Here is a 23776-nt window from a genome sequence, read left to right as displayed (position 1 = left end):
ATGTTACTTATTTTTATTGATATCCTCATATGGGGAAAATTGCTTAATTTTTAAGAGTCACAAACAGCGTTTTAGCTCATTACTTTTGCTAAATTGGTCAAATTTATGTCTTATTAAACAATAAACGTTATTTAGTATAAATAATCAAGTTTCAAACATAAAATCTGATCAGGTTTGGTAACTCGCCACTGTGTCAGAATCCGTTGTAGTCTGACTCGGCAGAGATGGTAGCCGTCTTGTTTTTATGTGATTAGTGTACTGTGCCTTTGCTACCACTAGATAGCATATTAAAGTGTCCTTAAATGAGGACAACAGGTCTTAGCTAAGCAGAATGAAATATAAGGTGCAGCAAACAATGTTATTTCCTCAAATGAGGACACAGGATCACAGTTTAAAGGAGTTTAAAGGTCCACTGTGTAGGATGTAGGGGGATATACTGGCAGAAATGGATTATATCTTAACAACTGTGTTTTGTTTAGTTCATAAACACCTAAAAATAAGAATCATTTTGTTTTCTCTTCCTTAAAATGAGTCATCTTAATCTTAGTAATATAAGCCCTTAGTATATTTATGTCAGTTACCATAGTTTTTCACATGCTTGGCACACAGGAGAAGTTTCAGTTCTGCAACCTCACAGCAAGATGCCATTAAATTCTACTCACTGGACCTGGATTTGTTAAATCTGAAAGACCTATCAAACATACGGACAAAGCATCCACGTAAGGAGAGGCCATGTGGATTACAACTTCTATGGTGGTGAAACAGTATTAGCTCAAAGATTCATGCAATCTGTCTCCATAGCCGATCTTATCAGTGACCCATCGGCATAGAGAGATCTGCGACTGTCAGATCAGTGAATGAATGCAGCTTCTTATCTCATCTCCTGCTCTGACAACTCTGAACTCAACATGAACCATCTCTTCCCTTCCAACAAGTTAACATTGAGAGTTTTTACATCGAAAAGTAAAGGCGCTCATTGTGCGGGCTGGCTCGCAGACACGAGACAAACAAGTACCCACAGCTGACCCTGTTACAATGTTCCTGTAATGTCCGCCTCTTTTTTCACAGAGGGTGGGGGAGACAAAGGTGTGTGTACCTGTGAGAACAGTGGTCCTTTGTTGCACTAACTGATTTGTTTTGACACACACACAGCAAAACGGAGCCCTCGCTGCTGCGAGTCTCGTGCGTCAAGTGTGATGCACCTTGTTTTGTGATAACTGGAACAGTGAAGTCATATTGAACAACACATACAGAGCTGCCATACAAACAGGCAGGTAACTAGGGAGGCACCTATCCAACTTTTTCTCTCACAATACGGATTTTGATACCTCGACTGAGCAATTGCCAACACTCTTCTGCCAGTGATTCTTCTCTCCAAATTTTGAATCTGTGTACCTCACTGTGTGGAAGTTAATGAAATATTTATGTAAAGCAACATGAGATCAGGGAGGGCTGTGGCTTAGTCGGCAGTCGACTCTGACTGATTGATAGTAACTAATAATGGACACAGAATTTCTATAAAGACACTGACAAACAAACATTGTTAATGTGGATTGTCAGGACGTGGCTCATACCCATCTGGAGAATCAAATGAGTGCATCTCTACAGCTTTCTGCAAATGATTAATATTAAATTAACTATCAACTTTCCTGAATAAAGGCTGTCAATATTTAATATTTCCAAAAACAGAAAAGAACAAAGCAAGAATTAACTGAATCAGCAAACAAGTGTTGCTTGTGTTAGACAAAGTCGTCTGTGCCGCAGACCTCGGTCACTGGATGAAAATAGTCCCCAACAAAACATGCAAAAACAATTACGTCCAGCTGCCAGAAGTGGGGTCAAGTCATTGTTTTGCAAGTCTTAAGTAGGTCTCTAGTCTTTGCACTTAAGTCCCAAGTTCTACACTTTCAGTTTCAATTTCTACCATTAACCCAGTCTTCACCAAATGCAATGCTATTTTTACAACAGTAAAACAATATGTCAATTTAAAAAAAAAGAAAGAGAAAAGTGTTTTTGTAATTATTTGTTGAAACAATCTTGTTGGAAGTTGCTGCGTCTTTGTAATTTTCATTATGCACAGTTTGCAAAATGCAAGTTTTATTTTTATTTTTTACCACTACATAGTTGGGGTTTTTTTTCACAAACCAAATTATCTTTGGCATCACTTTTTCCAGCTGGTGCTCAGTAACGTAACATTAGTTCTTCATGGTACTTGATGCTGTCGGATTGGATAAAACAAGCAGATTTTTTACCTTTTAAAAGGCTCAAGTCCAGGTAAAATTCACAAGTCATTGGTGTTAAAGTCTTGTTGAGCTACAAATCTTTGATTTTGTCAATTCTTCAGGCATAAAATTTGTGATTGCGTCTGACTTGAGTCAGTCAGCTGACCTGTTTTTCAAACTTTTTCTCTTCAGTAGGTACAATCAGGTTTGGGGTTGAGTGCTACCTAAATGGTCGAGAGGTCTGAAGGTGCTGAACTAATATACTGTTGGATTTGGTCAGCATAATACCAGACTTATCTTTTAAGAGTGAAAAATGTGAGTGTAGCATCTGGACAACGTGGCTGAAGACAGCTTCATGACCCAGTGATGGAGGCACACTGAGGCTCCTAAAACATCTTAAAAATGACCTTGCAGTGTGGTCCTGAACTCAAACAACAGGAGACTGTTAGTCAGTGTTTTGGGGTATAACTTAATAACAAGCCTGTTTATATAGCGACACCCGGTGGACGCTCTCCGTCATGATAAAAATATAGATGAGTCATGATAAAAGCCAAGACTAATACAACCCAATAAAAGAAAGAAAAGAGGAAGCTCGCTGAGCTCTAACATATTTAAGCATCTTTATTTATAAACAACTTCTCCTAAAACTATCAAATGATGGCAATTCTGGAAAGAAAATATTATCCATTTTCATAAAAAATAGGTGGCGCTTTTTTTTTTTATCATCTTGGTTTAGGCTGTAACAGATGCGACTCACTCAATTTAAGCTAAGAAACCGAGCCTAAGTGGAAAACTAATCTACTGTTATACTCGCAACATGTCAAAACACAAAAACATGAAAAAACTGCAAAATAGTTAAACACAGAACTAACATACAAAATAAAATCTGAATGAGAATGCATTTTTTTAATAACATAATGTCAACTCACTGCCCACTTATTTTTTTTTCCTAGCGCTTTCAATTACATCTTCTTCAGAGACGACCCATCATTGCTATCCTAACGATAATGAGACAAACGCATCTACTGAGATGCTCCAGAAAAAGCTGAAAGTGGACTAAGATTTTTTTTTTTAGTCAAACTACTTCCTCAAAGTTCAAAAATGATTTTTTTATGCATGAATATGAATATTTGTTACAAAAGAAACTGAAATGCAGTTAGTCCCAGCTGCCCTTTTAAATGTACCCCGAATTAAATCAGTAAAACTGTTTTCTCTGCAGCTGGTGCAAGTCCATGTTATCAAACCTCTTCAGACCTTGAATGTGAGTCTCTCTCGTCAGTGTGTGATCCGTCTGATAATTTGAGTGTTCACTGAGGCTGAGCCCCGTGGTTCTTACTGTCCTGCCACAACTTCTTCCTCAGCTCCAGCTCACCATCAGTGAATGATGCCGGACCCCAGTTAGTCATTCTCTGAGGTCCTTTATGACCTGAAACACCAAGTAGTTCGTCATTAATTTCATCAATGCAAATATTTTAGTAGTAGCTTTTAAATACCGTCAAAGACATGGACATTTTTATTGAGCTTTCAAGTTTGTTCCATATCTCTGGACCTCTGCAGGTCACACTAAAACTTGTACACTTGAGCTTGCATTTCTTACTCATTAAAAAATGCTTTTTCCTTGTATTATGTGCATGAGAGGAAAGGTAAATCGGGATAAGTTCACATAGTCTGTCATTGAGCCTAAATACTACATTGTACATTACACTGGCATTATGAAAAATGTTGTATTCAGTAAGTTTTAGAGGCTCTTAAACTTTTACTACATACACCATCCACGCCTGCTGTATGGAAGCTTTTCATACTCATAATGATTTTCAAGACTTAACTTTATCTGTTGGTGTCAGAAAGTGAGAATTTAAATAATCACCTTGAAGATTTTGTTTGTAAGTGGCACCCTCTGGTGGGCTGATAGTTTTAGAGAGATTTTCTCCAATAGAGATGAAATGATTATTGAAACTGTTCTAAAGGTCACTATTGTTGGAAGTAGTTATGGCATTTTGCATGAGTACTGTGTCAGGAAGCGCAGTGGTTTTATGACACCGGCTAAGGACTTCACTAAGCATCTTCCAGGCTTGATTTGGGTCACCCCGAGAAGCTTTAATAATTTCAGTGTAGTGTTTTCACTTGCTTAGTCGTAGTACATGTGTCAGCTTATTTCTTTATTTTCAACACTTTTTTTTGATAAAGTGTTTATAAAGTTTGTTATTTTTTTAAATAGATTTTAATATACCTTTTGTAAGCCACAGTTTCTGATCCCAGTTATGATCTTTGCAGGTATGGTGGAGTTTATGGTTTCAGTTAATTCATAAATTAGAGCATTATTTGCGGTGTCTGGGTCATCGCAGCCATAGAGTCCCATGTTTTGGCTCAAAGGTTTTCAGATAATTTTGACAAGGTTTTTACATTCAGAACTTTTACTTTTGTTTTTGAGTTTGTGACACCAAACTTCTTTGCAAGATAAATGAAGAGTAAAACAGAAAAGTGGTGTGTGATGTCTGAGAGAATTACTCCTGAGTCAATATGAGCATTGTGAATGTTTGTGATAATATTTTCAAAGACTGACTTACTGGATCCTGTTCTCTAGTATATGAATTTATAGTGGAGAAAAAGGTTAAAGAGTAAAGGGTGTTAATGAAGTAATTATTTTGCATTATCCTCTTTGGTTTTATCAATGTAAATGTCCCCATGGATAAGGCAATTTTTGTTTGTTTTATCTATACGATATAAAAGTTCCAATCCATCAGTGTCAGAGTCTGGGGGTCGATATATCGCACCTACAATGAGGTTTTTGCCATTATTTACATTTATCTCAATGAATAAGGAGTCTGAGTGTCCGCTCACGTGTTTTACTGTTGACTGTATCAAATTGCTTTTCACTGTCCACTTTAAAGATATGTGATAAAGAGCCAAAATACTTCTTAGTTTGAACGAAAGCAAAAGCGAGTCGATGCATTTACTCGAGTACTGTTCCTCAGTGTAGTAACCTTTAGAAACCATCCAAGTTCTTTTGCTCTGTGCAAGTTCATCATTATTCTTAGTGCTAAGAATGACAATTAATGATGCAATTAATGATGAACAACAATCACCATCCCTACCTGGCTGAATGAGACGCACCAGGCCCTCATGATGGGCCACCTTGTCCTTCCATGTCTTGGTCTTGTTAGCTGCACGTTCGAGCTTCCTTGTCAACTTCTGTAAGAGATGAAGAGAAAGTAAGATAAACGGATCATATAAACTTTGAGTAGTGATCTTATTTTTTTTTATCACGCTCGCCATGTAGCCTGTCCAGTGCTCTACTATCTCTATCTAATAAAAAATACATAATACGATGTAAAAAAAATCTTGCAAAATGAAGTTGTGCTCTAAAAGTTTGAAACCTGAGCAAATTGGCTTGATTTCTCCAGTTTACAAGAAAATAACCTAACATTTAGCAAAAAAGAAAAAGAAAAAATGTTTTTTGTATAAAGTAAAAAAAAAAAAAATCAAAATAATGAATAATATATACATCAAAAACCTGAGCAAATTGGCTTGTTTCTCCAGTTTACAAGAAAATAACCTAACATTTAGCAAAAAAGAAAAAGAAAAAATGTTTTTTGTATAAAGTAAAAAAAAAAAAAATGAAAATAATGGATAAATAGCTCGTTTTTGCCAGCAAAAGAATAAGAAACCAATTTGCTCAGAGTTCAGAGGTTTAAACGCATGTGAATGTAGCACAAGAAAACATGGATCTGGGTTTCAAAGTGCCTGCTGGTATTTGAACATTTAGTAATTTTTTTATATAAAAAACTGGATGCTGAAGAATATCATGCCTTTACTTTTCAAAATAAGATATTAAAAAAGTATCCAGCAGTCTGTATCATTTCACACTAGTATCAAAAATTAAAACATCATCCAACCCTGATTTTAACCCACCTTCTCCTCGTTGACTGTAGGTCAGTTCACATGACTTTCCATACTGAACATTACTTGTAAGAATCATCAAACATTAATCAACAAAATTCCGCAAATGTAAAACATAATAAGAGTGGTTTTACAACCAGATAAAAGAACAGTCTCTTCTGCTTCATGAAAAAATAATAAAACCATTTCTGATGCCAAGTGACATACAGTTTTTGCCAGACCTTTCAGATTAATGTAAGCCTCCACATGTGTGACCTGACCTCGTACTGCTCCAGCGCTCCGTGCCGCTCCCTCTCCAGCCTCTCCAGCTGCTGCATGGCTGCCTGCAAGTCTCTCTCCTTGGCCAGCCGCTCGGCCACCAGCTCCTGCTTCTCCGCCTCAGTCTGAGACAGCGCCCTCTGCTGCTGCAGGTGGATCTGCTCCAGCTCTGCTCTCTTTGCTGCCTCCTCTTCAAGCAGCCTGGTATCAAAAACACAGAAACAATGCTCAGATTTGTTTATCTTACCCACTGAGGTCCAATTCTGAAATGAGGAGCCAGAAAACATAGGTAAGTGTGGAAAACTCAGGGACATACATCACATCACCTTTAGATGTTCGGTTGCCAATAAATCTGATCTGCATGTCTTTTGACTATGGCAGGAATCCCACACTGACAAAATCAAAGATTCTTCCATAATTTTTTATTAATAAATGTATCAAAATATGATAGCAGTAAAACAAATTTGCTCCAGAGGGATTGTAATTAGGTTGGAGATTACACATTTTCTGGGATTGTTTAAATCTGAAGTCATATGGGAAGAAATTAATACAGAAAAACTGACCATTTTAAAAATTGCTTTACCCATAGAGCCACTGTATCATGTTATACGAGCCATCTTTAATGGAGCTATGGATAAGACAGAGGTTTACTTGCTGCATATTCCTTCATTGTTGACTTTATCTTAACTCAAACCTCTGCCACCCACCCTGATGAGAGTGATGAGTTGCTGTGGGACACCAATGTGGGACACCACAGACTTTGTGAGGATTTTATTTTAAAGAAACGAAAAAAAAAAAACATTTGATTAAAAATTTATAAAAAAAATTGTTTTACAGCGTAAACAAACAGCGTACAGCAGTACGCAGTTTTGCGATGTAACTGTTTGAAAACGATGCATTTACCATGTTTCTGTATCTAGCCTATCAAATTAAGGGGAAATTGTCCTTTAAAGCAATTTGGATATGGGTGGAAAAAGATCTGTCCGCAACCTTTTAATCATCTAATTGAGAATTTTTTTTCAAGTTTTCCTGCGATCAGTTTACTGCTCCCCATTATACCCGCTGTCTATGGCTTATTTGCTGCTAATACAACAACCTAGGTAACTGTTAATTAAGTTATTGATCATTTATGTTTTAACTGGCATAACTTATCAGTCAGCAAGTCTATTCTTGATGCTCATACTCTGACAGTGTTGAAAAGTGAATATTAACATCTTAAAAAAGACTGCAGATCTGTTAAACGCTTTGTATCATATCATACAGAAGTTAGTATTACTGTTTACTTTCTGTATATAACCACATTATCCAGTGAGAGAGAGAGAGTGTGTGAGTGTGTGCGTGTGTGTGTGTGTGTGTGTGTGTGTGTGTGTGTGTGTGTGTGTGTGTGTGTGTGTGTGTGTGTGTGTGTGTGCCTGAGACCTAGCCTGCAGCTTGTGCATGGCCTCCTCGTCCTGCTTCGCCTGCCTCTCGTCCTCTAAGGCCTCCTCCAGCCGATGGTACATGTCCTCCAGCTCCTGGACGCGCTGCAGGTACTGCTCCAGTTCACTGGACTTCTGAGCCACCTGCTCCTCCATCTGCTGACGCACCTGAATGAGTCAACACACAAACCATGCTCTTGAACCGAGAAATAATCTACAAAACAACTGTAAATCTTCACATCTGATGCTGCATTCTGGCTTTTAAAAAAAAAAATCCGTTTTTTAAAAAAAAAATCAGTTTTTTAAAAAAAAATCAGTGTTTTTTTTTTTTTTTCAAATAACAGAACATTCCCGGACATAGGACTTCTTAAATCATCAATCTATTAATCAATCCTTCATTCCAGACTCAGCGTCCATATAAAAAAAGACACAATAAATACAAACACAGTGTGAAATCATGTCATAAAAATAAATAAATCAATATATACTGGTCTGACAAAGAGACAACTATATATACATATAACCAATATATATATTTAAACAAAAATAAATAATAATTAATAATTAATAATAATATTTGGGGGATTATTTTATTTTTTCCCTTTGTTTTAACTAGTTTAATAATTGTCAAATTTTCTAATAATAACAATAATTATTATTATTATCGTGATTATTATTATCATCAATAATAATAATAATAACTAATGATAATGTTGTTTGGTTTTTTGTATGCTTGTTTTTAATTTGAATGTATCTGAGAATGTGGAGAGCACTGTGCTGTTAAGTTATAAGATCAATAAAAATCAATTTTAATAATAATAATAATAATAATAATAATCAAAAAAACATTTTTTAAAAAAAGTAAACACTATACTTAAATATATAGTTCAATAAGTTAAATTAAACAAATGAGAAACTGAGATTTACAAAGAGGGGAGGCACTGGCAGCAGAGATTGTGGAAAACAGCAATGACATTTTAAATGATATTTTGTCATAATTTAATCTATTACAACAACCCATTCTTCTTGATTAAAACCCTGGATAAGATGTCATTTGAGTATATTTTTGCATAAAAATGTCCACGTTCAGCTGCAGGCTCACTGTCATGTGTTCCATTGTGTAAACAGATTTTAATCTCTGTATCCGCACTCTGACATTTGCTGTATTTAGTTCCATCTACATCTGTTTATGTGTTGCAGCAATAACATTTTTTTATTTTACAAAGGCATTTATCTGTTTAGTCCCTGAAGTAAGACAATGATTAATGCATCTGTGCATGTGACACTCGGACAAATGATGACTCAACATCATGGGATGCATAATTTAAACTTTTTTTAGCTCCTGCTTCCTGGAACGATGGAACCGCAGACGGCTCATGGTGACTTAAACAGAAAATAACAACACAGTCTGAGTTCACTAGACTCATCCGTTTTCTCTGTGAACTTTCTAAAGCTCATCAGTCACCAAATATGCAGTGTCAGAGTATCAGCCCTCGTGATCAGGGCCATGTATACCATTTTCTCTCTCTCCAGGTCCAGTCTGTAGCGATCCTGCAGGTCTAACTGAGTCTGCTTCCTCCTGTGCTCCTCTGCTGCTGCTTTAGCTGCGGCCTCTTCCACTTTCTGAGAAGAGGAAAGAGCTGTTACTTATTTGCTTTCCCAGAGGGCAGCTTTATTTGTATAGTACATTTCATACAACAGGGCAATTCAAAGGGCTTTACAGAGCAATAAAATATAAAACATATTAGAGATTTACAATATAAGAGTAAAGAGAAAAGATTTTACCTCTGAACAGCTACCAGGTTGCAAGGGGAAATCTTAATAAAGAACCTTTTACATTAGATTGACATTTCTTGGTCAAGAATATAAAAACTTTTCTCTTTACTTGTAGACTCTTATATAATATTCTAGGAACACCAGGATGAATTTATGTATTCATAAATGTAATAATACTTCCCACATAACAAGTAATTGGGCTTGTAAAGACAAATGACAGTTTGACATTTAATAAAAAAGCCATCTGGCACAGGGTAAAAAGAGAAGTGAGACACTGCAGCTCTGAAACAAGAGTTCATATCTCATCCTCCGCTAGAAGCAGGTGTCCATGACTGATATACGCTTATGTTTGCATAGCCGGTTTTGCTTCCCTTTTCAGTGTTCATGTTCTGCTGCATGCATGTGTTGTTGCTTTCTGTTTAATCGAATTGGCGTTAGGGTTATTTTAAACCAGATTATGTGAAAACAATGGGAAGTGGAGGGAAACTTTCTAACACTGACTCAAAAATCTAGATTTAACAAATTAGGCACACTAACCTACTAAAGCTCCTCATTTGTACCGACAGCAAAGCGCATATTTTACTCTTATTTATCTTTGTTTAATGGGGTTCGTCATGACATTGTGAGATATCATTTCATTTAAAGGTTTGGCCCATAAGGATGCATTATATCCTTTTGTGAGGGTCAAATTGTTTCCTGCTTGCTCTTTTTTTAATAAAGATGAAAACAGAAAAAGGAAGAGTATCTTCAGTAGAGATATTTTTGGTAACTACTGTATGTCTATGACAAATGTATTCCCCATAACTCGACCAGGACTCATCAAATATTTGAGCTGTGCAAATGGCTACTGGACCCAACAAGGTTTAATCTGTTTTTAATTCTTTTTATTTTAGTTACTGCTTAGGAACATTAGTGTTTGGTTAGTTTCCAAATAGGGTTTGTTTATCTCAGTTTAGTTTTTAGTATTATTTTATTTTAGTATTATAGTTATATTTTAGTATAACTTCAATTATATGCTATTTAGTATGTATTTTCATATTTTTTAGTTCAGTTTAAGTATTAGATTTAGTTTTTTTATTATAATATGGGGAGGTATTTGTCAGGGGAAAGATTCAGTAAGTTCAGAAAAGGTATTACAATACAAACACAACACTACACAGTCATGTTGACATCCCATTCTAGATAATCATTTTTACCTTTATCTCCTCATGCTTGTTGTGCTGATCAATTTGACCACATAAACTATTTTATTATAAACTATTCTGTATATTTTAGTTGTATTTTAGTTTCTTTTTTCAAAAGTCTAGTTTTTATTTCTATTTCAGTAAAATTAAATTTTTTTTCACATCTAGTTTTAGTTTTGACTTTAGTTTATGTTAACTATAATAACCTTGCGTCAAAGTCAGTTTCTAAGTTTGAAGAGTTCAGCACGGACCAGTACCTTCCTCATACCCTCCAGCTGTCTCTGTTTGGTCTCATTGGCCGCCTGGAGCTGCTTCATCCTTTCCGCCAGGTCGTCGTCCTCCATCTGCTGCCTCTGCCGGAGCTCCCTGCGCCGCAGCCGGGCCTCACGGTGAGGAGACGGCAGCCCCAACCTCAGCAGCTGGATGCACGTTTGAATAGCTGCAGAGAGACGGAAACAAATTGATTTATACAACTGTTGAGTCAGTGACTATTAAATTAACATTTCAAGAGAAAAAGACAAAGAAATAAAGAGATGATGATGCAGAGGAAAATGACTCCTCAGTACCTTGGAGCCATTCCTGCTTCTTCTTTTTATCTGATGCGCTGATCTCAAAGCTTTTATCAGTGCACTTGATAATAAACAAGCATTTCTTCCCTTCTTTATCCGGCAGAGACTGAGGGCAAGAAAAATATCATGGCACTTCAGTCACAATATACTAAAATGTATAAAACCATGTGGGTTTATAAAATTGAAAAGTCGCTGCTCTTTAGAGTATACTATTTCTATTTCCAGATGAAATCAGATCCTTTGAAAAATATCAGATTTACTGTCACTTCAACTTATTTAATCAGTGCAGTAGTGTTACTGGTACTGGAATTTCTAATTTCAATACAATATCTTGAAGAACTTCAATACCGAATCGATACCATGAGGAAAAATTGACACTGAGGACATAAAATGTACATATTTGTTAAAAGATAAATATGACAACGCTATAGCATAACAACAAAGATTTCACTTTTCTTAGCAGAGAACAAGAAAGGAGAGTTGTAAATTGTAAGGACTTTCCTTAATCAATTAACCTGTAAAATTAATAATTGTTTAATCAATGAATGGTTATTTTAAAAAAAAAAACCAATATAAAACCTTTGCTTGTTTCAAACAATACCAAATGCATTTACCTCAGTCAAAGCTCACAGCAACATATTACACATATTTCATAGCATTTCAAGCAAGCATTTCATAGCCTAATGATTAACAGTTAAATTTCACATATTCGATTAAAATCTTAACAATCAATTAATTGATCGTCAATTTATTGTTATCATCCCTACAACAGAATGACTGTGGTAAACATTAACAATAATAGCATTTAATATAAACAAAAACATTTCATGCAGTAGTGCACATATTCAAAAGCCTCTCAGACTGTCACACATTCAAAATGCAATTAAGTGCAATTAATGTACAAAACAAATAGGACTAACGCCACACAGTGAGCCACACTGAACTTACAGTCTGTGACAACATGGAAGCTTCACACATATCTCCACCTGAAGAGGAGATCTCTACAATCAGCACAGTTTCAAGATCAGTGTCACCAATTCAGTATCTGACTAAATATCTCCCCCTCTGCTCCTGACTAACAACGTTGAGTAATGTTTCTGCAGAACATTATGATGTTACAGTGAAGTTGACCTTTAGCCGTTTGGATAAAATAAAATGTCATCACTTCACCATTATATCCTATTAGACATTCAGTTGAAATTTTGTCATAATTGCATGATTTTTTGAGTTATGACCAAAAACATGTTTTATGAGGTCACAGGGACCTTGATCTTTGACATTTGGACACCAAATTCTAATCAGTTCATCCTTTAGTGCAAGTAGACGTTTGTGTTAAATTTGAGAAAACTCCCTCAAGGCCATCTTTAGATATCACATTCACAAGAATGAGAGGGACAAAAGCTCACAGTGACCTTGACCTTTGACCTTTAATCTCCCAAATCTAATCAGTTCATCCTTGACACCAAGTGATCGTTTAAAGCATTCTTGAGACATCACAATCATGAGAATAGGATAAATGGGTGGAAAACTGCGAACATTGTGTCTCCAGCCACCTCTACTGCTGCTGCAAAGGTATAAAAAACATTCTTTATTCTGATTTACTTATATAATTTATATTTTGTGTTTTAATTTAACATTTGTTCTGGCAATGTGAACATATGTTTATCATGGTGTTAGAAACATTTGTTTACCCCCTTTGAATTGAACTGAATTAAACTGAGAAAGAGAGAGTGAGTGAGAGGAGGAAAGGCTATAGGTGTTGAAGAGCAAGTAGCATTGATAGTCAATTGGCTGTTTCAAATATTCAGAAATTATATTAATCGAAAAAAACAATATTTTTGTCAACACTGCAATAAAGCCTGATAGCATCACACATATATTATATAGAATAAAAAAGATAATAACACACCTCCACACAGCAGGTTTTATCCAGGTTGATGACTCCTTTCTTCTCCACTAGATCCTCACAGACATAGTACGACAGTGAGTTGGGCCGAAGGACAAACCAGCGCTCGGTCCAGTTCTTCCTTTTGTGGCCCTTTTTCATCATGTATCCCTTCGAAAAACAGTGTGGAGGTAAACAAAAACACCTAAGTTGCCTAATCATTCTGCAAAAGTCGGTGTGATTCGTTAAACGCAACAAGGTATGCAACTTAGACGATGAATTACGGGGTAACCGTGTACAGAGTTCACATGAGATCACTGTCTAACCTGCTTGAGCACATCCAGAATGAGCTCCTGAAAGACCTCCGTGATGCCCATCGACAGGGTCTGGCAGTTCATGCCCTTGCTGAAGTAACCCATCCCCACCAGTTCAATGAGCTCCCAGGCCGTCAGGCAGTTCGTCTTTGCATGCAGCTGCACCTTGTAATTTAAAAACTTCTCCTCACTCCATCCGCTCCCCATGGCCTCTGTCAGCTTTCGCAGGAAGTACTCAATCTATGGGGACAAGAGAGCTTTAAAATCATGTTTGGTGGAGGGGATTGTTAAAAATGTCCTTCCGGGGTCTTAAAGATACAATAATACCTTGCAACACTGTCTTAACTGTGCAATAATTGGTGCAATTATTCAACTGCCACAATACAATGTGCAATATTCAACTGTTCAATATTCTTCAGTACAGACAATTATTCTCAATAACACCATTCCTGAATGTATATTTGACATACGATGCACATTTTGTACTTTTTTTTCCATAGATAAACATATTGTGTTGTTCATTGTGCGTACATATTTTTATATTATTACTATACTTTACATTACAAGTTTTATACATTGTAATGTAGAATAATGCACACACTTCTATAGTTTTTACACATTTGACATACTTAGCATATTATATATATTTTATATAATTAATACTTTGCCTATCAGTGTTAAACATTTAACATAATGCACATATGTATACTTTTTATTTCTATTTTCTTATAATTCTCTATGGTTAACAATGTGACTGCAACAAATCACAACACTGGTGATTAATACAGTATTTCTGATTCTAATTTTGATACATACACTGCATTTGATGCTGACCTCTGATATATATTTATTGGAGTAAGGTCTTGCAGGAACTTAATTTCTATTTTCACCCAAGATCAGTTAACCAATTCAGTATCTGACCAAATATCTCCCCTTGTGTTCCTGAGTCATGACGTTGAGTAATGGTCAGAAGTGTGTTATTGCAGAACATTGTAATGTCACAGTGAAGTTGGATATAAAATGTCATCACTTCTTCATTATATCCTATTTGACATTTAGGTAAAATTTCGTCATAATGAGCCTATGAATTTTTGGGTTATAGCCAAAAATGTGTTTTGTGAGGTCACAGATCTTTGACCAATAGATTCATCCTTCAGTCCAAGTGGACGTTTGCGCCAAATTTGAGGAAATCAATTCAACGCCTTCTTGAGATACCATGTTCACGAAAATGACATGTACACAAAGTCACAAAGTGACCTGTGACCACTAAACTCTAACCAGTGCATCTTTGAGTCTAAGTGAACATTTGTGCCAAATTAGAGGAAACTCCCTCAGGGTGTTCTTGACATATTGCATTCACAAGAATGAAACTGTTGCAAGGTCATAGTGACCTTAGATCCCCCAAATCAACTCAGTCCATTGTTGAGTCCAAGTGGAAGTTTGTGCCAAAATGAAAGAAACAAGTGTTCTTGAGATATCATATTCACGAGAATGGGGCAGTGAGACAGACAACCCAAAAACATGAAGCCCACAGTCACAGATGTCACAAGTGTAGAGGCATAAAAGAAACTCAGACAACAACTGTAAAATCTTCCTCACCTCTTCAGCAATGATGACGAGTGGGTATTTGTCTTCTGACAGAAAATTGAAAATGCACCAGACTTTGAAAGCATCATCATCTGAGATGAGCAGATGTTTAGTGCAGATTTTTTTCTTGTAGCACAGTGTCCAGCACATCTTGTTGAACTCCAGTATATCAAAATCCTCTTGTACCTGAGAACAAAAAAATGCACCAGAGTCAAAGTCAAACTGGTCAGCACCAGTAAGGGTAGTGTGTTTACAAATGCTAAGCAGGAGACTTGTGTTTGTCTTCTTTCAAAACCTCCAGTCTGCAGGATGTGAGGTACAAACCTGATGCAATTAAATGCCTCATTTTTATTCAAGTCAGAGCCGACGAGAGAAAGACAAGAAAACAGCTTCCAAGTCCAAAGAGTGAAACTCAGGCAGTTTACTGACTGACATGAGACTTCAAAACATGTGTGTGCTCACTAAGCTAAAGGGAAAAAAACATCAGTCACATGAACTCTCCTTTTGCAAAGAGTGTATGAGGACGCAGCACATTTTATTTACACATTTATTACACTATCAGCGAATAAATACTAGACAAAACACATCATTCCTGAGGGCACCACGGAGAAACTGTTGTAACCATTTCCTCTAGACAGAGCACAACAGGCCACGATTAGTCGAAGTCCGAACAATAGACTATGCCCTTTAGCAGACAAGTTAACAGTGCAGGAACACACGTTCAAATATTGCACCAAGGGCACATTCAATCTCAAAATAATGTGCAGCGTTTTGCTACAGTTTCCAGGTTGAATGCCGTATTTCCTCAAAATGGTGTGAGACAAGCTTTGGGTATCTTTTCTCCTGTATGCCGGATGTTAACATAACCCGAATTCTGATCAATCTTTACACACATTTTTTTTTTTTTTCATTTTACCCCACACTTGCTTTTTTAATGCAGATATAACTTTTCCCTTGCCAATAAAACCCCTTTAAATTAAACTGAATAAACCCTACAGTATTAACAGGCACTGCATCTGTGTAACACAACAGGGTGCTCAACACACTACCGATTCTGTACAAATAAACGCTTTGCTGACAGTCAGAAGGGCTGGGTATGGTCAAGAACCTCACAATTCAATTCAATTTCGATTCTTTGGGCCACGATTCAATTCGATTTCGATTCAATTCAATATTGACCCAGTTGCTTTAATATTGATTCAGTTATGGGTGTTGACATCAGAAATACCCTGATAGTTCTTTAGAATACCTTCTGATATTTGATTAATAAAGCATGTATTATCTGTATAGACTTAGAACTGACACCAAAACTTATTTCACCATTACATTAATCTTTATTCAATAAAAATTAAAACTAAAATAAATTTTAAGTACAGAAAAGAGCACATTTTTGCCTAAGCCGAAGTTAACAAAAGTAATAAACATTTATGCAGATTTATCTACCTACATTTGTGTGTGATCCACAGCTTTAGCCTTAGCAACAGGTTGTAAAACACCTGTGTGTTGTCGGCTCAAATGGTTACGTGGGTTCGTCGTATTGTTGCAGTGTTTTAACACTGACTCACGAGGCTCACACACGACGTAACTACTATCGACCTCGTGTATCCAAAAGTCGGATTTTGATGTTGTCGCGCTGATTTTAACCCACTGCTACCTCGCGCCACTGTTGCCATTTTAATGAATAAACAACAGCTGTTTCGGGGTCAAGCGGGGCCTCTGAACACGTCAATCACACTCCGGCGGCACTCACACTGCCCCCACAGGAGCGGGGCGTCATTACAACGGAAATACTCGATTTTAGGATTTTTTGAATGGATATTGAATTGGCAAAAAACAGACTGCAAAGCACTGATGAATCGATTTTTTTACCCAGCCCTACCTGACAGATCACCTAACAGGTCCGCTGGTACCCAGGAGGCCCCCCATTTATAAATACATAAAGACAAAAACATCAATAGATAACAACTTAACAAAATGTGGATCTAACGTGATGACAAGAAAAAAAAGATGAAATTGAAAAAATATGTATATACACATATACAGATAATATAAATATATAAACATAGCTCCAGTGTACAGTACAATAAAATAGTATACTGGATAAATTCTGTGAATAGCACTAGTTTCAGATAAAAACTTAGTGTACAGTACCTAGAGTCAATAACAACCTGAATATCATGTAGAACATGTGTATGTTGCATAAAACACATCTAGAGTGAAGTACTTAGAGTCAATCACAACAACCTGAATATCATGTGACAGTAGCTGTCACATGATCTTGCTCTCTTATTCTTTGATCACATCATTTTCTGTTTTCAAGTTATTTATGCAGAGTTTTTGCACATCTGCCTGTTTTCAAACGTTTTTATCTACTCCCCAAATATCCTCGATGGAGATCTGCTGTTACATTTGTTATTATAGCTGTTTAGTGGCTGACTGCAGGAAAAAAAAAATCAACAATTTACTAACCAAATAAGCCATTATGCAAATCGATTTAGGCTAATGCACTGCTGGTTATTTTGTGTCTCTTTGTGTTTATTTTAGGCGTTTTTATAGGCAGAAAAAAAAAGGCCACAGCTGACACAGGCGCAGAAGAATAAAAACGTCAAACCAAACCCAGCTCCTGTTATCGTTTTTGTGAATTACAGTGTGTTGACTGAATCATAATAAAACCTATTCTCCTTCAAATATTTCAGCATCTTTGTCCCCACCTTGTCGAGAATAAACCTGTTGAGGTATGGCATGTAGCCCTGGTTGGACAGAGGCCCTTTATCATCATCTTTGAAATGCTCTTCAAGGGCCACGGGGTCATGAGGGATCTTCATCACTGTGCACAGGTTGTGGGACAGCACCTTAAGGACCACAATTTGAATATGAATTAGATACAGGACAAGTACTGCAGGTGAGAGGACTTTAATTAAGTCAAGACACATTAGTATTGAGCTAAAACATTCTTGCAAAATGGGGTAAGTGAAAGATGAGGCTCAAGATCAGAGTAACAGTTCACAGAATTTAGTGATCACACATGCAAAAACCTTTTGCTGACATTTACAAGCTTCACTAGCCAAGCAGTACTTCTGTTCTTAAAAGTAAAATGTGTTTTCTTTCTTTCTTCTTTTTCCCTTTTCTCTCCAAAACCAGGTGGAAGATAGATAAGAGATAGCTGGCTTTAAACTGGCCATCACTATGATGTAAAGACCATAAATAAATCTCCGAAAATAGTGACATTTGGAGTTTTCCTGGCCACCCTGCAATGTTGAGAGAGCATGTGTGAGAGATGAAGAGGCCAGCAGGATCCCTGAAGTCAGACTGTGTCTTTGTCAGGCTAGGCACATAGACATCAGACTCAGCAGGCAAACAAAATCTGGCCCAGGCTGTCATACACCACCACTTTCTGGCCTTTGCTTCACAAAAACAGCCTGTAACACAGTTGAAATTTTGTTTTCAACGGAAGGGATCAATTAAACATGAGTAAACCTTCTCCCTTTTTTAAAACTCCCTGCAATGAGTTTTAATATACCAGGAAAACACAAAGAAGCAGCATAAGTGGATAAATGCATGGTGGATAAATGAGAAAATCCACCAATATTGGCATCTCTACAGACTTTAGCGTCAGTAGAAGTAATGCTGTACTAATACAAAAATACTCCTTAACAAGTCTCGCATTTAGAGTTTAGTTGAATATTAGGAAGTATTAGCAGCAGTTTTAAGAAGTATTTTAACTCGCTCAGAAATCAATTATGTTCCAAAAACAAACAAAAAAAAAACAATGTAATGTTGGATTTTTCCTCTAAATGCACTCTTAAATCATTAGTAAAAACTAATTGTTTAGTAGTGGATAGTTTAATTTTTTTTTTTTGTCTGTCCTCTAATGGAAAAAGACTCTTCATGCAGAAATCACTTAATAGTAAAAAAATGAAAATAAATTTTCTTGATAGCCCCTTTTTCAACAAAAAACATGAGTTTATTTATTTTTCATGAATGGTTAACTCATATCACTGACTAAGGAGATGCTTTAAAACATATTGAACATGTATTTTGTGTTGTATTTGTCATCACAACTCAAAATATCCTCAATCTGTGAAGTTTTCTTCAGGAAACTGTGTTGAAAACCTAATCAAATATAACCAATAAGATGCATTAGTAGATAGTAGTATCATTAGAAAATCAAGTCAGAAGAGTACTTCTCCTTTTATTTCTGGACACACTCAGATTCACTGTCGGTTCCAATGGACACATATTTTTTAAACACTACTGAGTAGGTCTGTCGATCTTTTAGAGAATATGTTGACATGTGTAAGTAATATATCAACTCGTGTTTATTTTAACAACTGTTGAATCAATAATTATGTACTTTGACAATGTAATAGATTAATTGTGCCTTGCCTTTCCTCCTTGTTTCACAGTCAGCCACTTTAGATGATGTGGAGCACTGTGATTGGCTCACAGAAATCCAATCAAATAGGGGCACGTTCAATTTAAAAACATTTTTGCATTCTTTCAATATGGTTTCTAAGTTGACCAACACGTTTCCTCAAAAAGATGTGCAACCAACGGGCTTAAAGTATGTTTTATCCTGTTGGCTGAGTGTGTCAGAGATGTGTCCAATCAGGAGCACATGTATAGAAAACAAACTCTTGTAGGTCTTTCATTATTGTACATAGATTATTTTGTTTTAAACTCCACACTTGCTTTGGCGTTGTAAATGTAACTTTTCCCACGCCAGTGAAGTTCCTTTAAAATAAACCGAATAAAACCCGCAGTATTTAAAAGCACGGCGTCTGCATATTGTTGGGCTGGGATTGGTTGGCATATTTTTTTTCATTTATGCTGTTTTTATCTGACATAATTTGTGTTAGACTAAACTCACCAGCAGCAAATGAATGGGTAAAGGCTCAGCTATAAGCTACGCTTTATACAATTATTCACTAAAGTTAGGAAATCTGTGATTACATTTGTGTTGTGCATGTGTTAAAATTGTTAAAATGCTATGGTAACAAAAACAAACAAAGCAAATAAATAAAAAATAAAGCAACCAGTAGACTCAATCTGGAGATTTGATTTAAACAAGGACAGGAAAACACTATTATTTAATAAAAAATGTACTCATTTTTTAAAACCAAACATTTTTAAAGTAATTTATCAATAGGAGTGTCTAATTATCTTTGACACTGACCATTAAAAAAAAAAAAATACAATTAACTAACTTAATATATTAAAAATAGTTTTGAATTCTCAAACTAGGACCTTTAGGTTGTAACATGTGAACAGGTGAAGAAAGACATACACAGGAGCAATCTATGTTTTCTATTCAGTTTAACCCATGATTTGCTTAGTTTTATTTAAAACTATTTATTTGAACCACTCCCCTATTTAGCCTACATCCTAAGTTCTTGATGATTAAATCACATGAAACTCTCAGTTAACCACACTCATTTTTAAACTCAATTTCTTTCAGTTCGATTTCCTTTATTAAGTATTTTTCATTCACTTTATTAGAAACTAAATTGTTTTATTCCCTCATTTTTAACGGGCCAGAAAAAAGCTCAACATGCAGAGCACATTAAGTGCCACTGCCCTCAAACCTGAACTCCAGGCGAAGGTTGCGCAGCAGTGTAGTCCAGTCGCTTTTTGTATGGTGAGTACAGAGCCTCTAAGGTAACGGTGTGAGGAAAACAGCTGAAATTCCGGAGATATGATGGATGAAGAGTTATGTTACATACGTCAATGAAGCGCAGAGTTAGTCTGAGTGTTGATGGGCGTCGGACAAAAACACAACTGAAACGCACCTTTAGCTGAGATTTGGAAACTTTCCCACGTTGATCCACGTCCAGGGCTGTGAAGGCGTGCCATATGGATTTCAAAAGCTCGTCTCGAAGCCACATTTTGTCCCTCAGCAGCACCAGAGGAGCTCTGTCTGTCTGTCTGTATGTCTGTCCGTCAGCTAAGGGACACTTTACTTAGGTCTGCAGTTTCACTGTCCGCCTCAAACAAACAAAACGCAGTGATGGTGGCGCACCAGAGGACGGTGTTACGAAGGCGCCACCTTACGTTTAGTCCAGTTTCTTTAACTTCAGCACATTCAGTGCCCAGGGCATACCCCCCCACTGAAAAAATATAATGATGATGATTATTATTATTTATTATTATTACTAAAGCACCTTTCTTACAAGTGAAGCCCCAATGTGCTTTACAACAAGGAAATGACATGTACCAAGTGCTTCACATGAAAAGCCACAATAGACATAAAGACATTATAAAATGTCTATGCATGTATTATGCATGTAAAAATAAAACAAGATCATAAAAGAATAAACAGAATACATCTTCACATGGATAAACCCCACTTGATAATACTAGTAAAAGTAAGATAAAAAATAAGGCTAAAAATTAAGTGTATAAAATGAATAAAATTAATGAAAATGCATTTTTAAATGTGCAGCAGTGCATAAGTGCAAAGCTTATCATCGTCATCATCATTGCCATTATATTGTATTCATTACTAACAAGAATAAGAGCTAATGGGAAATCGACACCCCCCTCTGCGTGGTGCCGTGGGGAACTGCCTATGATGCCTTAAATAAATAATTTTCTAAATCTACTATTTCCTTGTAATTTGCAGGATATTTCTTACCAAGTTGCTCATTGCATTTTTTCCCCATGATTTTTTAAGAAATCAAAGCAATTTGCTTAGGGTTCAGAGGTTTAAATACTTGTGAAAGGCATCTGAGTGCAGCACAAGAAAAGTCATGTCATTCCAGGTTTCAGAGGATTAACTACTGAATTATAAAACATTTATTAACAGTGAGGTGTGTTAGATTTAGGGGGATTTAGTGAAAAGTAGATTACGAGCAGCTAAAAGTTCTCCCAGTTTAAATTTCTTACGCGTTCATTATTCAGGAGGTTTTTACTGCAGTGGTGTCCTCCTCCTCTAAACAAACAGACCAGGTGATTAAAACAGTTTCACTTTACAAATTCAGTGTGACCATAACCACACACTATACTTATGTAACACTAATTAAAAAAGGAAAAGCATAGGTGTTACTAATGAAATTAATGATGGCTCTGTTGTGAGCCAGTTATGTTGAAAAACAGCACTGGGCACAACTCCAAAAAGCTCAAACAATATAAAAAAGGTGCACAGTCATGGTGAAACTCAAAAGACAAAAAGCAAACCGGCCCTCATAGAAAATTTCACTTATGTAATATGGGCAAAAATAAATAGACACAGACGTGTTTCAGCCAAAGAGCCATCATTGGGCCGATTATGGCAATTAAATAAGCAAAATTTTCAGTGAGCAAACATGCACAACACAGGACCCAGAGAAAGTGAATGGAATTCAGCCAATGCTGATTATACTTTCTTCTCCTCTGCCTTTCCTCCTGAGCGGTGCTAAAATGTCTTCTCTGACAAACAGCATATTCAGCCTGGACTATGAGCTTCATCAGCCTGCTTTATGCCACGGGGCTGCTGTTTTTGTGTCCTGCACCTGTTATGTCCTTCAACAAGTTGACTCGATGTTAGGATTCTTTCACAGATTTTTGCTTCAGAGCTGTTCGCAGGACTAAAACATCTGACCAGCCTTGTGTGTACAAATACAGTGATCAACAATATAAAAAACAACCCAAAAACAGAAAATCTGTGATCACAGGAGAGCAGTGCACTCTGGTGGACAGTCAGTTCATCTTAAAGCTACACTGCTACACATCTGAGCATAAATTGTGGGTCAAATGTTTGAGTCAAGTTTCCCAGCTGTGTACACTACAAGAATATTGTTTCTGTCAGTGTATTATCATATCTGATCCCTCTCACACATAACAGAAGACTTTGGATTTTTGCCATCACAGGGACTCTCAATCTGTCAGCTGTTTGGATCAGAGTATAGCTTCTTAGAACAAAACACTGAATATAACAGCAGGGTTCCCACACATTCTCATGGAATAAATTTCCAGACTTATCCATGACTTTTTAAGGACCCATAATATATTAAGGTTTTTTTTCCCTGCTTGCCTGGTTTTGTCAAACATATCAGATTCTATTCAAACATTATTATTATTTGAGCTAGCTGGCATTCATGAAGGGAAAAAAATAACAAATGTGATGGTAAAATGTAAATACACCAACACACATTAGAGCTTCATCACATCAGCAGCGACAGATAATTTATGTTATATTCTAAGAAAGTTATCCATGGAAGGTTACTGTAATAAATTCATTACATCCAAAAAATTCCATGACTTTTCCAAAACTTTCAAGGATTTTTACTTATTGCATGACTTTTCCAGGCCTTGAGTATGTGATTGTGAAACCTCATGACTTCCCCAGGTTTTCCATGACTGTGGGAACCCTGTAATAGCAGAGATTAATTTGTTGCAATGCATCCAGTTGTTGTAATGTCTGATGTGATGTGTAGCGTTTGTAGTGTGGTTTTGTTGTTTGGTTTGGTTGTTTTATATTTCTGTATTATGTGTTGCTCATATTTTTTTGTATTTTTATTTTTTGTATGTGGTAACATCCAGCATCACATGACAAATTTCAGATTTTTGTCTGACAAAGTAAAATAAAATCATAAAAAAGTGAAGCTCACACCCATTACTGAATTACTTGTAAAACAAATTTATAAAGCAGGAAAAACATGCACCTGTGCAAGGAAACACTCTGG

At 36.3% G+C, this 23776-nt stretch overlaps 1 protein-coding gene across 1 annotated transcript; it reads right to left on the bottom strand.

Moving 5' to 3' along the window:
- Positions 1-2825: 2825 nt before the first annotated feature.
- Positions 2826-21091, bottom strand: LOC121942686 (switch-associated protein 70-like). The gene is made up of 12 exons (XM_042485987.1): positions 20903-21091; positions 17825-17965; positions 15126-15299; positions 13539-13766; positions 13237-13383; positions 11325-11433; positions 11016-11197; positions 9314-9421; positions 7800-7966; positions 6383-6581; positions 5318-5414; positions 2826-3648 (listed from the first exon to the last, which is right to left on the bottom strand). The coding sequence occupies exons 1-12, from the start codon at positions 20996-20998 to the stop codon at positions 3530-3532; spliced, it is 1767 nt and encodes a 588-aa protein (XP_042341921.1). The 5' UTR covers positions 20999-21091; the 3' UTR covers positions 2826-3529.
- Between the last annotated feature and the right edge of the window lie 2685 nt (positions 21092-23776).

Source organism: Plectropomus leopardus, chromosome 1 (genome assembly GCF_008729295.1).
Source record: "Plectropomus leopardus isolate mb chromosome 1, YSFRI_Pleo_2.0, whole genome shotgun sequence".
Classification (NCBI taxonomy): domain Eukaryota; kingdom Metazoa; phylum Chordata; class Actinopteri; order Perciformes; family Serranidae; genus Plectropomus; species Plectropomus leopardus.
Note: the sequence above shows the minus strand (reverse complement) of the source record. Positions and strands in the feature narration are given on the sequence as shown.